Source organism: Aptenodytes patagonicus, chromosome 2 (assembly GCF_965638725.1).
Source record: "Aptenodytes patagonicus chromosome 2, bAptPat1.pri.cur, whole genome shotgun sequence".
NCBI classification, from domain to species: domain Eukaryota; kingdom Metazoa; phylum Chordata; class Aves; order Sphenisciformes; family Spheniscidae; genus Aptenodytes; species Aptenodytes patagonicus.
In genome coordinates this window covers 138,777,752-138,792,900 of record NC_134950.1, presented here as the reverse complement: position 1 = coordinate 138,792,900, position 15,149 = coordinate 138,777,752, and the positions used below count along the sequence as shown (strand labels likewise).

At 41.5% G+C, this 15,149-nt stretch overlaps 1 protein-coding gene across 1 annotated transcript; it reads right to left on the bottom strand.

Moving 5' to 3' along the window:
• Window positions 1-96: 96 nt before the first annotated feature.
• AGR2 (anterior gradient 2, protein disulphide isomerase family member) lies at window positions 97-5,700 on the bottom strand. Its single transcript, XM_076332341.1, has 8 exons — window positions 5,665-5,700; window positions 3,836-3,973; window positions 3,677-3,740; window positions 3,527-3,579; window positions 2,528-2,601; window positions 2,067-2,130; window positions 1,042-1,125; window positions 97-420 (listed from the first exon to the last, which is right to left on the bottom strand). The coding sequence occupies exons 2-8, from the start codon at window positions 3,963-3,965 to the stop codon at window positions 371-373; spliced, it is 519 nt and encodes a 172-aa protein (XP_076188456.1). The 5' UTR covers window positions 3,966-3,973; window positions 5,665-5,700; the 3' UTR covers window positions 97-370.
• Between the last annotated feature and the right edge of the window lie 9,449 nt (window positions 5,701-15,149).

Genomic DNA, 15,149 nt, shown 5'->3' with positions numbered 1-15,149 from the left:
GATGTAAAATTACAAGCTGTGGTCTCAAGTAACACTGATTTTACTCTTTTGAATAACAGTAAATGATAATAAGGAAAAAAACCACAAAACACATCAATGTTTTGTATGTAAACACTTGAAATGGATTTATTTTTAAAAAAAATCAGTTGGATCATACAGTATTCTTCTGTACGCCTTAAATTAAAAGCCTCCAGCTTTTAAAAATGCTGCCCAGTACAAAAGTGCTAATGCAAAACCATAGTGTTTATGTATATAAACCAGCACTATACATCACTAAAGATCACCCTAAATAGTCTCTTCACCCATTTCAATGAGTGGAGAAGAGATGGAAGATCAGACTTCATAGTATTTAAGGGCTTTCTTCTTCCTCTTACAGTTCAGTCTTCAGGAGTTTCAGCGCTTTCTGCATATTTGAATACACTAGAAATGAAATATTCATACATGTTATTTTTGTTGCAACTTCCTCTGCCAGCAACTACAAATACTGTAGAGAAAATGTCATTATTAAAGCTTTTGTTCATGTGCCTATTGCTATATGGATTCTGAGGCACCGTGCTCTACAGCATCTTCCAAGCATTTTGTGCACATCATCGGTTTAATTTTGGCTGGTGAGAACATGCGTCCGTTATTGCAAACACACGGGCATTCGCAGGGCAGAGACGGGAGCCGTGCAGCGGTGAGGGAGGGCTGTGGCACACATCTCTTCCCTGCTCCCAGAAGGTTTCCTGACCTGGCCCGGCAGGGTTTGTGTGCAAGAGTTCTCACCGTTGCTTACAGTGAACACTGCTGAATTATGCAAGTTCCTACTGACGTATGCTTTCTTTTAAAACAGATGGATGTTTAAGGCTCCAGGGCTCTGCCATCATTCTCTTCACCTCACTGAGTTTAAGTCTAGCATCCTGTTTAATTTTAATCCTAGTTAACTGTTTTTCAGCAAGTACTGATTGCAAGAGTCTGCAATGCCTGGTGTTATTCCTTGTTGCGTGAAAAATGTGACTTCTTTCAGAATATTTCAGAGTATTTTCAGAATACACTACTTACACAATGAAATGTCAGAAGGCTCGTATGCATAGAGACGGTTGGAGTATCTTCCGGTAATATCTGCTCTCACAGTCAGGGAAGGATCTGGAAAAAAAGGATGAGAGAAGTTGTGGAGGACAGGGTTAACCTTCAAGCAGAAGGAAATAAACCTTTCTGCGCTTCTGCTTGCTTCCTAAAAGACACATCTGCTTCCACTAACAACCAAGAGATCGTTCTTCTACACAGTCACAGACATTTCAGTTTTAAGTGTTGTGTTTGCAGGTTTATTAAGAAGGGGATAGGTCTAATTCTGATCAATGTTGATCAGCCTTGCACCCTGTGCCACTGCAGAGTACCTGAATTAACTCTATGAGCTGAGGCTGCCTTCAGGCTACAAATGTTATTAAAAAAGAAATAATAAAGAAAGAGAGAATATGGCAGTTGCTTTGGTCTGTTGGAAATGGTCATCATGACCTAGATTTATAAAGGTATGTGTTAATGATGCGTGTGTGCAGTATGCGAGGTTACATATCTCTTCTGGGAGAGGGAATACCTGGATGCGTGCATGGCCACTAATACGTCTCCAGAACACAAATGCTTTGGAGGGGCTTGTGCAGGTTAGTGGAGCACGGAACTGAGTACTGAGCTTTGAAAATTGGCCCCTGAAGCACCCAGGGTCACTGCTGTTCCTCCGATATCTGAGATTGTGTTACAAACAGAAACCTGTCAGTTTTACAGTATTTCTAGAGACAGGAGGATGAGCAAGGCTGAGCCAGTGCCTACCCATTACAGTGACTGTGGCATCATGTCATTTTAATGACACGATGGAAGGAATTACATCATTCGCGGAATCCATGAGGGAGGAATGCTGGACCTGTGAAGCTAATGACCTGGCTGGGGTTGCTTTGGAATTGCATCCAACAAAACCAACTAGAAATTTTATATTTCAGATGGAATAAATTCCTGTTAATAAGCCCGAGGATTTGAGATTCATGGCACAGCAGGGACTTTGATCTGAGGTCAGCTTTGATGCTTGAGGTACTCACCTATGAACAAAATCCGAGGGACATACTGGCCATCAGGGGAAAGATTCTTGTCTGTGGTTTCATACTTAAAGAAAACAGATAAGGTTCCCAGTCAGAGAGGGCATGTTACATAATTTTTTTTTTCTTCATTGTACTTTGTGTTATGAAATAGAGCTTAAACAATACATTTTACAGTTTAAGAAATTCACTGTCTAGGATGCAATCTTTTCACAGCTGGAGTTGCAAATTGCTAACAACAGTTAATGTTATTATTAAACTTTAAATTCCCTCATATTTTGAGGTTATGATAGCTACAGATGAAAGATACTTATTACTAAATCTATTATGCTTCAGCACTGGCCATTTTCCTAGCCAACCTGACTAAATGACAGTATTAAACTGACTAATTATAGCTAGAGAAACCATAATTAAAAATAGAACTTTATTGCTTTCACTTAATGAAGTGTAACTGGGAAACTTACCACAAGGTTCAGGAGAATGAATTTTTCAGCCAAATTCTGTACATCTTTATGTTCAGCAAAGACCTTCTTGAGTGCTAGAGTGGAATAAACGGGAATGCAAGTAGAATCAAATTGAGAATTCCCAATTTACAATTGCAGCAAATGAAGATTTTAAGTTCATGCCTCTGGAAGATGATCAACTCATTTATATTCTGTGGTAAAGAGTAAGTGTAATGGTAAAAAATGTCCTTCCTTTCTTCAGATAGTGCAGCTCTCAAATTTGTCTGCTCGAGCTTGAATTTGAGCATTTGACCCTTTAAACCTCCTAGTCTGCTATTGCAGTTTCTGGCTCCAGCTCTTAAGGCACAGAAAATTCAGTGTGGAGGTGTAGGACTTCAGCCTGAGATGTTTGAGAGATTTTTAATGCTTGTACAAAGATTCTTCCGGAGTTACTGGAGCTATGGATGGACGCAAAGGTCTTGCCATATGGATCGGTTTGCAGGAGGAAGGGCCCTTGGGTAAATTCAGAAACGCTGGGAAAAGAGCAGTCCCAGTCACCAGAAATCCCACAAAAGCTCAGTTTCAGCCTAGTTTGATTGAGTCCTGGATTCAGTCTCAACCATCAGTCATACTGAAAACTGAATACATCCTTTCCAATAAATTACTGTTTTTCACTACTCCTGGTCTTGCTGTTGGTTTTGGCTGGTTGTGACATGAACCAAAACCAGATTTGCCACAGGTCAAAACCTGCTGACCTTTGCTCGTTTCGGTATCCATTCTGTATCATGCAATACTGAATTACTGTTTTTGTTTTATTTCTGCACATTGGAAAACACCTACATGGGGCAGTGACTTAAAGAACGCTCCATGTGCTTGTGCAAGTTAGCATTTCACTAAGGCTTACTCAACAAGCAGAATGGGGGCTGCTTTTTTTTTTTTTGCTTTTTTTTTTAAGCAACATTTATCCGGAAACCAAAAACCAGATGGTTTGTTTTTTTTTTTTCAGTGCAGAGGGATTACCTTGGCTGTGCGGGCAGTCGTCCAAGTGGTGGATGATCATCAGGGGTTTGTTGCTGGAAAAGAAGAGTCCTGGTTAGGGGCCGGGGAGGCGCTAGGGGTGCTGGGGAGCGTGGAGCGGGGCGTGGCGGGGCGCGGAGCGGAGCGCGGTACCTGTGCTTGGAGCGGAAGAGGGCTTCCTCGTACGTCTGCGTCCAGATGAGCTGGTCTCCCCAGCCTGCGGGACAAGGATAGGCGGTGCGTTATAAGCGGGGCTGGCGGCCGGGGGTTCGCGTCCCGCTCCCCGCCCGCGTCTGCCCGGAAGGGCTTTACCTCTGGAGAGTGTCTGAGGCAGTTTTGGTTTAGCAGTAGTCTCCTTTGTCTCCTTCTTGCCCACATCCTTTGCCAGAGCACAGGAGATGGCAACGAGCAGCAGGAACATGGACACGTAATTCTTCTCCATGGTTGCTCCTGGAACAGAGGAGAGAAACTTCACGTTGTCGTGCCTCCCAGGCTGCCGCTTGCTTTGAGGCACACAGCAGATAAGGACGGGTGGAGCGGCAGGTCAAGTCACAAGTATGCAGCAGGGTGAGTCAGGGCTGAAATGAACGGCTCCAGGCAGGGGCCTGGGCTTGGGGGAGCCTCAAGGAAGTGTGAGGTTTGCTTAGCAAATTGCCATGAAGGACCTGGCTGCTTTCTACTGCTCTGTCCGTGCCGTTGGGCTGTGGTCCTTTTAAGATGCGCACTTATGTGTTAGTTTCTCTCTCTTCTATTTACATTTATTGAATTTGCACAGTAAAACAACTGAGTTTTGGCAATTCCAAAAGTACTTTCAAGTCCTAATAAGTTCACAGTTATACCTTGAGCTGCCAGTGTTATCATAACCAAGTACTCTAGCAGCCCAGGTGCTGAAAAATTAACTTGTCTCGGCTCTTCCTTCATTTTGCAGTGGGAGCAACTCAAATGAGAAGTCAGAATGTTAAGCTAGGCTTTACAGTGAGCCATTGGCATAGGCACAGCTTAATGCTGTTGTTGAAACTTCTGATCCTGTCTTCCCCCTTAAAAGTATCATCTAATCCTTAAAGATAAAACCAGTAGAATCTATAATAAAAAGAGTGGGGAGGAGTTGCTGTGTGGAACAGCGAGAACTGAAATGCAGTTTGCCAGTTTAAGCAACACAAAGCAGAGGGCTTTTCCTGAGCTTGACTCTGGGGCATGGAGATGGAAATGAGACATGTCTGATGGGAAGCTCCTCAGTGTTTTAGCTGGGATGCTTCTTTGAAGGGGGAAAACACTTTAGCAACATGACCCTATGTTTTCTCATTAAATTTCCTCCTAGAAACTAGAACACCAGTGTAATGGGTACAATAGGAAGACCTAAGATATTCCAAAAGCAATACAGAAAATTAAAAGATTCATGCAAAAATTACAACAGGCTGACAGTTTTTAAAATTCAGACAATGACAATGAAAGTCCAGGGAAATAGAAGCATTTTTCTGGGTAGGAACTGCAGGAGGAGGCATTAGCTGAGTTTCCATCAGTGGTACAGTGGTCTTTCCTACTGGGATGTCCAACAGACCTCAAACTTTCAAAGAGTCACTGTTTCAAGGACATGAAATATGACTTTTGCAGTAGACTGCCTTTCTGCCCTAAGAAAAGTCTCCTTGGCAAGGAAGAAAATTGCATAAAGTTAAATTAGACCCAGTGGATTTTCAGGGTTGCCTCAAGAGTTATTTTGGCTAGAGCTGTAGAGTGGAAGTAACGCTTCTCTAAAAAAAAAAAAAAAAAAAAAAAAGAAGGTGGTATGGGACAGCCAGGAAATCAAAGACCAGGCAAATTTTATGCTGTTGCTGATGCAGAATGTGGAAAGCAATGACAGAGGAACATTAAACCTATTTTTTAAAAACTTTGCCTCTGGAAGGCTATGTGCACTTTGCTAAGTTCTTCACTCCCTCAAAAAACCCCTCCTCTCCTGGCTCTTTTAACCTACAAAACCAACATTTCTCTACACATTTTTTCTTCACAGCAAGCTGTGCTGAACTGTGCCTACGTTGCTGCAGTCTTTTCTTTCCATTGATCGGCTGCCCCAGCCCCAGCGTAACCCGGGCTCACAGCTCCCCCAGGTCCTTTCTAAAGCAGTAAGTGTGCCGCCCATGCCTTACCTTGTTTACTCTCCCAGATGCCTGCCAGGGTGCGAAGGTGTTCCCGGTTACAGTGTGAACGCTGCCCTTCCTACTGCCTATTTATGCACCTTCACACACCCCAACTCCACCCACAGGCTTTGAATTTGAATACTACTTCCAAAGAGCTAAACTTTCCAGTTTTTTCCCCACCAAAACATTCAGGGTTAAATTTGTAATTAAGTAACATTACAGTTTCCTGTCAGACACTGTGTCTAAACCTCAACGATGTTTCTATAGACTTTTGGGACACTTTTTGAAAGGCGATTTTAAAATGTTGGCAAAGATCCAAGTCCAGGTAAGCTTAAGTCAGGACTCCTGATTTGCCTGAAGCGTGATTTGTCTTTTTTTGATTGGTTGGAAGGTCAGTATGGGTTGCTGTTCTTTTAGTCCTCTGAAAAAGTTAAATTGATGACTCAGAACTTTAGATGTTAATTAGATAATTAACTATGCACATTATACAGATATGTGTATACACATGCACATAGGAAAATTTTAATAAAACCTAGAAGAAAGTTTGTAAAGATCTCCACAAAAATGTATTTGGAAGCTATAACAATAAACTGTGTTCATAAGTGGAGGCCTAACATTTAATTCAAGTTCCGTGTTTAATTAATTGTGCAGACATTTATTTTTAACTACAACATGAAAATCAACCATTTTAGGTTTCAGATACACATATAACACAGTGCAACGCTCAGGAAAACGAAACCTTTTAGGTGGCTGGAAGGCCATCTCTACTGTTGTACTGACTGCAGATGGTCCTTCCTCAGAGGTCAATGCAATTCTCTCCTCAACAATACATGTTGAAACTACAGTATATTCTCCTTGGTGCATGCCCCATATATTTCAGTGAGATTAAAATCACATGTTCATGGGCAGTGAACACTTAACATTATTCAGTTGGGTAGATGAAATCCATCAGATACAGATTTTCCTGTTTGAAATTCACAGTGCTCTCTGATGGCTGCTAACAGTGCCCATTTTTTATGAATATACTTAAGAGAATGTAGTGCTTTGGATCATGGTTTGGTTTTGTGGTTGTTTTTTTTTTTTTTTTTTTAATCTTTCATAAATAATAATTAGGAAAATAAGGTGCAGAAACAAGATGGTGAACTCAAGCAAAAAAAAATATTGCTGTTCCTTACAAATGTACAGCAGTACAGTGCTTTGCTTAGATGCTTGACTTATTAGAAGGGTGAAACCGAAGCTCCCAGGGAGGTCAGTCATTTTAACTCCTGTTTCTGCATGTTTCATGATAAATGTATGTTTTCCTGATAAGGAAATGAAATGAGAGAGACTACATATGAATCTCTGCTCCTCCTCCAGCACTTCTCCCTGAAGATTCAGAGATGTATTTTGTTAGCTTCTATATTGTGTATCTAAATCACATCCACTCAAATTTTCTTCTAAAACATATAACAAATAAGTTTCCAAGATCCATATTTGGACACGGGGGTGCTCACTTTGGACAATCAGGTTACATCCTTAATCCACTTCAGTGTAGATGTAGGAGCCAAACATTAGGTACCCATTTCTGAAATCTTGGTCTCAGCTCAGGCAATTCATAATTGTAATTTAACACACTGACTGCCTTCTCAGGTCACACCTAATAGCATTTGGTAGTTTTAAAGCCTGTAACAGAAGTTCTAGTTGCTTTCTGGTTATGTGAAGAGATAACGAACAGGTAGGCTCCCACTCACACACTTTTTTTAAAAAAATGGGGTTTGTCTAATAATGCATTCTCAAAACTAAGTCCTCACCAGCTCCTTGGCTTCTGCCTTAGATGTATTTCCATTTAATTTGCACCTTTGCTTTCTCCAGTTTACTGGAGATGCACTTACCTTAGCCTATTTCCACATGGCTTTGTGCTGCTCTGAATTGTTTCCTACAGGAAACTCAATAATTCAAATACAGCTACTCACAGGGACTTCCCTGTCAGCTCAAACCCAGTGATCTCAACGGAAGTAGCCGAACATGTCTCTAAACCATCCTTGTGCCTTGTTACTGAAGAGAGAGGAGAGCTCAGCCTTTCTCATAGCTCCCTGCTTGGGTCCTGAGACAGTATCCAGCCGCTGACTTAGCTTCTGGATGTTTATCGGGGCTACTTTCTCTGCCTCAGTGACTAAATCCTGCAGGAATTGCCCCAGGAGAGCTTGGAGCAAAATAGGACTATCCCAGAAAGTTTTTCCTCTTTTGCTATAAAGATCTGGTAGACCCCATCACTGTTAATATTTAACATCTTTTCAAAACTAGTCATTGGATTTTTCCTTTGATTTTAATTTATCTGGTCTGAAGGTACCTTTGTTCATTATGTTACACAGAACATCAAGTGACTGATGTTATAGCTGTTTTGAAGGCATTTTCTGAAGCGCTTTGTCTTTCCTTTGTAATACATAAGTTTTAGAATTCAGCCATTTCTCCGAATTTCCTAACAAATACGTGCTTCCAAGTCGTGTGATCTGCTGTGCAGAATAAATAGCAAAACTCTACACTGAAGGAATAAAAGTAATGAATGAAATGTATAGTTATTCCCACACTAGCAATGCTCTGAGTCAAAGCCAGAGCCAGCCATATCAGTGAGCTTCCAGTGCTGTTAAAGTAGTAGTACATTGTAAGAAACAGTGGTTGAAGGTAGAATACATTCATCTGAGAACTGGTCAAACTTCTTTTGTCAATGCTTTAACCACATGAACTGAATAGTAATTTTTTATCACCTGAAAGCTGCTTGGATTAAATTTGCTTGATAATTTTTCCGTAAAGCCTTTCACCCCAAAATTTAGGAGCTGAGACACCTCTGACACCTCTGGCAGATGCAGGTCTCATTCTATTTCCCTCTCCCCCTGAAATAATTCAAATCCTTATCTGGAAGATTATAGGTAGGTGCTCTCTGGATTGGGATATGGCATGATGATCGATGCTCCCAGTCACTCATGTCAAGACTGCTTCTTTTTGTATAATAGTCATTTATGCTGGAGCATGTACCAGACCCCAGAGACCCCACTTCCCTGTTGGTCTGTTGGGCAAGAAAGCGATTTTTCTCACATTGGCTCAGGAAACTTTTGCTAATACACGCAAATGGAGAGAACTACTAAAGGAGAGACTAGGAAGAACTTGGTATCTTTTAAGTGGTCCAGACATTCTCCTGAGAGTTGGAAAATCATGGTTGAACCATTCTCCTGTCTACTTTATATTCACTATAAAGCCACATTTCAATACAGAGCTGGAAAGTCAAAAGTTCAGCAGATTTCTACTGCTCAACACTTAAAGCTGGTAACTGGAGTTCAGGTAAATATCTGCTAAGAATCTGATGATTTGTCTTGAAGGATGTTGATTTCCCAAAATATCTCAGCCCAACACTTTCCTCTTTTTTGTTGAATGAATTACTCAATAAACTTGCAGTACCTACACTTTATTGGTAATATTTTTCAAATTGGATAGCAGAAGAGATGGTTAGGATTTAAAAGATGACATTCTGACCCTTTGATCACTGCTTTCAAAACAAAAGACCAATCCATCAGGATTTTGATATCTCTAAAGATGTTCTTTCCCATTTGCATGTGCACGTTTGTAATATAGATCACCACCACTTGATATAAATTGGCAAGCTGGAACGCAAGCATGGAGCATCCTTTACGTAGCTTCAGATAAAGGTGGGGATTTATCATGTAACCAGTTCTTATATTATACTCTGTTTTGAGCTGTGAAGTACTGGGATGTCTGGAAGGCATTGCTGAATGACGTGTTGTAAAATCAGTAAGTCATTTGAACACCCATAGTAAATATACTTGCTCTTGTATTGTTTAATGCCCTTTTTCACAACAGTAAGGAAACTATCGTGATCTGTTACACCAAGGAGTGTCAAGGTTTTCAGCATATGTAGGACTTAATTGCTCAGCTTGTGTTTGGTAAGAGAAAGCCTGATCCAAACAACAGTTAGATTTAATTTTGAAATATTTTGTTCAGTCCCACGGGGAGGCAGTGAATGAGTGAAGAGGGATTCTTTGATGAGAGGGATTGGGAAGCTGGGGATGTACCACAGCCTGAGGAGAAGACTGTTTATCTGGTCTTCTTAACTGGGCAAGTCGGTTATGATCAGCAAGACTTCATGCCTGAAATTCTTGTACTGAAGTTTAAGTAAATGCATTTTAATTAATTGAAATAACTAGCTATGTTTCAAACCAGAAAATTTGCTGTACTCCAAGATTAAAACCAATGACTCCTCCCCTGTCTGAGCAACTGATACTCAATTTTCAGTATTGCTCGAAATCTATAAACCAGCAGTTTCCTATTTTTACTATACTGTAATATATGGAGGATGGTGGGAGGACCTTTGTGTTTTGGACAGCTTAGTTTTGTACTTAGTATCACATGGAGAGTTTTTAATTAACCCCTTTCTGTTAATAGAACTTGTTTATAAAACCTGCCTCCCTTGGCCCTTGGATGATAAACTCTGTTATGGGAAAGTAGCTGAGCCACAATGTCCGTCATTCAGCGAGTCTCCCAGAGCTGCCACCTTACTGTGATCTCTCTGTGTGCCTCCTTGTATTCATTGTTCTTATTTCAAATTTATGTTTGGTTATCTGTAGCCCAGACCCTCTCAGTTTTCCTAATGCTTTACCTCAAAGATCAGAAGACTTCGCCTTCTAGTGAGTATCAGTGACACGATGCCAGCTCTGACTCCCAGAATTGGTCCCTAAGTAGTAAGGGACAGGATTCTTTTTATTCTCTTTATTCTTACTAACTTACCTGAAAGTTTACAAAAATAAAGGATTCCATCCTGGTCATTTTTTGTTGTTTTTTTTTTTTATTTTAAATTTTTTATTTTTTATCAATGAGCAGTAAATACATCTGCTCAGCAAAATTCCAGCTGAACCCACTGACACAACTGCTTTCTTAGCCCCACTGCTGCTTGTGCGCTAATCTCACATTATTTAATATTGCTTTTGCTGTCGGGCCAATATCCTAATCAGCATCGCCTCTGCAATGAAGCGTATTTGTTCTGCCAAGTTTGTTTCTGTTACTGGTAGTGTTGGTCTTTTTCTCCAGGTTGTGAAGACTCTCGTGGTGTTGACACCTTCTGGCTGGCATGATGTGCTCCATAGCACCCTCCATCTTCTCCCGAATTCTTGACATTGCCTTGGCTTGTGTATTTGTCACAGAATGCACAGTTTTAGTCATATCACACAGCCTGCAGTTTTAAGGGACTCCAGCATTGAGGTTCAGCTGCCTTTCTGCAGCAGGTCTCACAGTTGTCATGTCTTAGATATCCCACCATGTCCCCACTACGTCCACATCACAATACTGTTTTTTTTTCCTCTACTTCAGTCAGAACTGGATGAGGGTCTTTGCTTGGACAACTCCAGTTGCCTTGTCAAGGTTAAGTCTGGGATTTAGTAGTCTCATTTTCTGAGTTGGATTTCCCAGATCCTGAATATAATGTTATTTTATCTGGGCCTCAGCCACAAAGTTGTAAAACTGACTCTCCAAATTTAGACCAGTGATAAACTCCTCTATGTTTTCACCTTCTTACCACTTTTTTTTTTTTCTTTCTTTTTTTTTTTTTTTGGGTGGGGGAGTTTTTTCTCTATCCCCCCCCCCCCGAGTGCAGTACGCTAAATTTCTGTCTGATCTCCTCTACTAAAACTCAAGAAGTTGGCTGGGCTTCTCTAATCTGTTGAAGAGGAGGATAAGGGATTATCTAACAGCAGCCTGCAACTACTTGAACGGGTGCTACAAAGATGAAGGATCCAAACTATTCCATCAGTTTGAGGACCATGAGATGTGGCTCGGGATGTTCATAGTGGACATCAGGAAAATCATCTTCATGAGGAGGATAGTGTAGCACTGGCACAAGTTACCCAGAGAAGTGGAGGGACAACTCTGCTGTCAGGTTTCCAGGAGTTGGTTCAACAAAGTTTGAATCTTATCGTCATTATTCAGTGGTCATGCAGGGGGACAGGGTTGGAAAGAGTACTTTCATCCTGTGCCTGATCTTCAACTGTTCAACAGTTTATATCACAAACTTTGAAGTAACGCAGCAGCCTGTTCCAGCTGGTTCATGCTATGAGGTAGTTCCTAATGCAGAATGCTGAATGTGTTTCTGAAGGCTTTTCACTACAATTCTTGTCTGCAAATATTGATGTAATATAGATCCTTTTGTTACACAGTGTCTTATTGATGTATTACAGACCACTGGTTTGTCTTCCCATTGCATAAAGTCATTCTATTGCAGAATACCTCAAACTTCATATTTTCCTTAGTTTTTTACTTTTAGGTTGCCTATATTCTATGCTACAGTGATATTCTGGCTCCTAAAATAATCTTTTATATGCCAATATAACAGAAATGTTAGGGATGTATAGCTTTAAAAGGTCTTAACCAAGATCACCTTTAAAAATCCCTGTAGAGCTACAAATCCTGACATAGTCCCAGGACAGAATTCTTCCTCTTTTTGCATTCCATGATTGTGTGAGTGTAAAGTTTTACTGAATTTTCAACATTTCTCCTGCCTAGACCCTGCTTACTGCAAAAATAGCCCATCTCACAGGGATGAGAATCTTTCCCTCTATTTCTTTGAAGAATAACATTTTACTGCTAATAATCTCTTAGCACACGTTACCAGTAAACTACCCTGAGTTTCTTGCTAAAAATGTGTTTGGGCAGAAAGCTGTCACAGGAGCAGGATCAATGATGGTGGCTTCTCAAAGATCACCTGTCTTGAAGGAACTGAGCTGTTTTCTCAGTCAGGGAACATATCACAACACAGTGACCTTGCATGAGAGAAGATACATCTTCCATAACATCCCCACAGAAAAACTGATAAAGTATGGACTAAGTAAGAGGAGAGTAACATGGACTGCCAGGCGCAAAGGGTTGTGATTGGCAATACACAAGCTGGACACCAGTCACTAGTGGTGTACCCCAGGGGTCAATACTGGGGCCAATATTATTTACCATCTTCATTAATGGATGGAAAGAGTGCACCCTCAACAAGTCTGCAGGTTATACAAAGCTGGGATAAACTGGTTGATAAACTAGATGGTTGTGATACCATGCAGAGGGACCTTGAGAGGTCAGAGAAATGAACCCCATGAACTTCAGCAAAGGGCAATGCAAAGTCCTGCACCTGGGGAGGCACCAGTACATGCTGGGGTTCAACCAGGTGGAAAGCAGCTTTGCAGAAAATGACCTGGGGTTCCTGGTGGACAGCAAGTTGGACATTAGCCAGTAGCATGCCCTTGTGACAAAGACGACCAACAGCCCCTAGGGCTGCATTAGGCAAAGCATCACCAGCGGGATGAAGAAAGCGATGCCACATCCGGAGTGCTGGGTCCAGTTCTGGGCTCCCCAGTACAGGAGAGACATGGACATACTGGAGCAAGTCCAGCAAAGGGTTTTAAAGATGGTGAAGGGATGGAGCATCTGTCGTTCAGGGAGAGGCTAAGAGAGCTGGGACTGTTCAGCCTGCAGAAGAGATGACTTAGAGGGATCTCATCATGTATAAATACCTGATGTGGGGGAAGTAAAGAAGACAAAGCCAGACTATTCTCTGACATCAAGTGACAGGATGAGAGGCAACAGGCCCAAATTGAAATTTAGGAAATTCTATGCAAATGTAAGATAAAACTTCTTTTTGTAATGTAAGGATGATTGAAGACTGGAGCAGGCTGTCCAGAAAAGTTGTGGGATCTCCATCCTTGGACATATTAAAAAAACCAACTGGATACAGCCCTGAGCAACCTGCTGTAGGTGACCCTGCTTTGAGCAGGGGTCTTGGACTAGACAATCTCCAGAGTTGCCTTCCAAATCCAACAATTCCGTTATTTTGTGATTCTACATATGTAGCATATATGAAAGAAAGGTTAAATAGTAGAAAGGTGAACTTATAATTGAACCCAGATATATCCCACTCTCAGCTACAGCTGACCTGTTGCCACATAAAAGCTAAATTAATGGAAAGATGCCATACTGTGGTCACAGATTAGGATATTATTGCTGGAACAGTAATGAGTGGTTGTTAACTTTTACCCATGAGATGTTCATGTTTCACCACCGTGTGGGTCATACACTGTACAAATACAGTTGTAATATCTCTATCAGAATAGTTAGCTGGCTATTTAAGCCAATTAGAGTGACTTAAGGCAACCGTGTACTTAAAGTCTTGTTTAAATGTTATGGCCTGGAAACGGTAAGCACACTCCTGCAGGTAATGACACTAAATAAGCAGTATCAGTCACAGGGAGCTGATAGGAGGATGGGTGTTCCCGCTCTCTTGCTGACCCAGTTCCAGCCAGTGGCGCACGATAACGTGGCTCTATCTTGGCATTCAAATGCACAATGCTCCTTTAAAACTACATTTTTTGTGGCTGGCATAAGCAACGCCATCCCAAATCTTGTGAAATAGTTTATAGTGGTCCAAGGGCTGAGATATGTTTCAGCTACGCTTAGCATAGAGGCTCAGAAGCTGGGACAGAGCAGCCAGCTCTCATTTCCCTTCCCTCCCCATAAGGTCATTCCAGCAGCTGAGAATGGCTGAAATAGAAGCCAGCTTAGGCAACGTAGTCATTTTGCATCCAGCTGTATCATTTGGAGATTCCCTGGGAGGCAGGGAATTCCCACACAGTCAAGTCACAGGTGGTCTAATCTCTGTATGCCAATAAAATTGAGTGGCAAAAATGGAGATGGGACTGTCAGCTGAAAGTGGACCACTTAAAACTTCATGAGGAGTCATAGATATGTAAAAATGCACATACTAGAGTTGCTATGTCAGTGGTCTGTTAGGAGCCATTTCTGCTTTTAACATGTCCAAATAGAGAAGATGAAATAAGGTGTCGTTTCTTGTTTTCTGTTGAAAGACCTGTAGCTATCCTACTTTGACTAGCTAAGTTTTCAGAGTTGAATGCATTGAGTCATTACAAATGCCAGCAGGCTGGGGCTTCAGTTCCTGTACTCCTATTTCATATCATGCAGCTGCTGGAGCTGCAGAGCAAACAGGCAGCTGGCAGAGCTGCCTGCAACCAGCAGCCTGCTGCATTCTGCAGGTGTTGCTGGGCAGAAATAACCTGGGGCCAATTGGTAGCACCCACCTGCTTTCTGGCAAGAGTGGAGGTGATATAAATCAGCAGCACAGGAGGAATGGGGGAAATGTCTGTCTTTGCTTGGTTAGCATTCTGGTGTCTATTATTTTGGTGTATTGGCTAGCAGTGCTGAGATCCAAGTTGCTAATTCAATATGCAGTGCTGCTCCCTCCACTGTCTGTAAGTTTTAAATGTCAAATATCTTACTAAAAAGCTTAAGCAAACTGAAGGTAATGAATAGTAGTCAGGTAGATGACGTCAGTTACCTGGAGAGAAGCAAATAATCTGTGCTATACTCTTTGGTAACGTGCAACTATGTGGGTGCTACATGCCAACAGACCATAGGCATGGGAGCCTGTAAGTATTACTATTATTTTCATTAAAGGT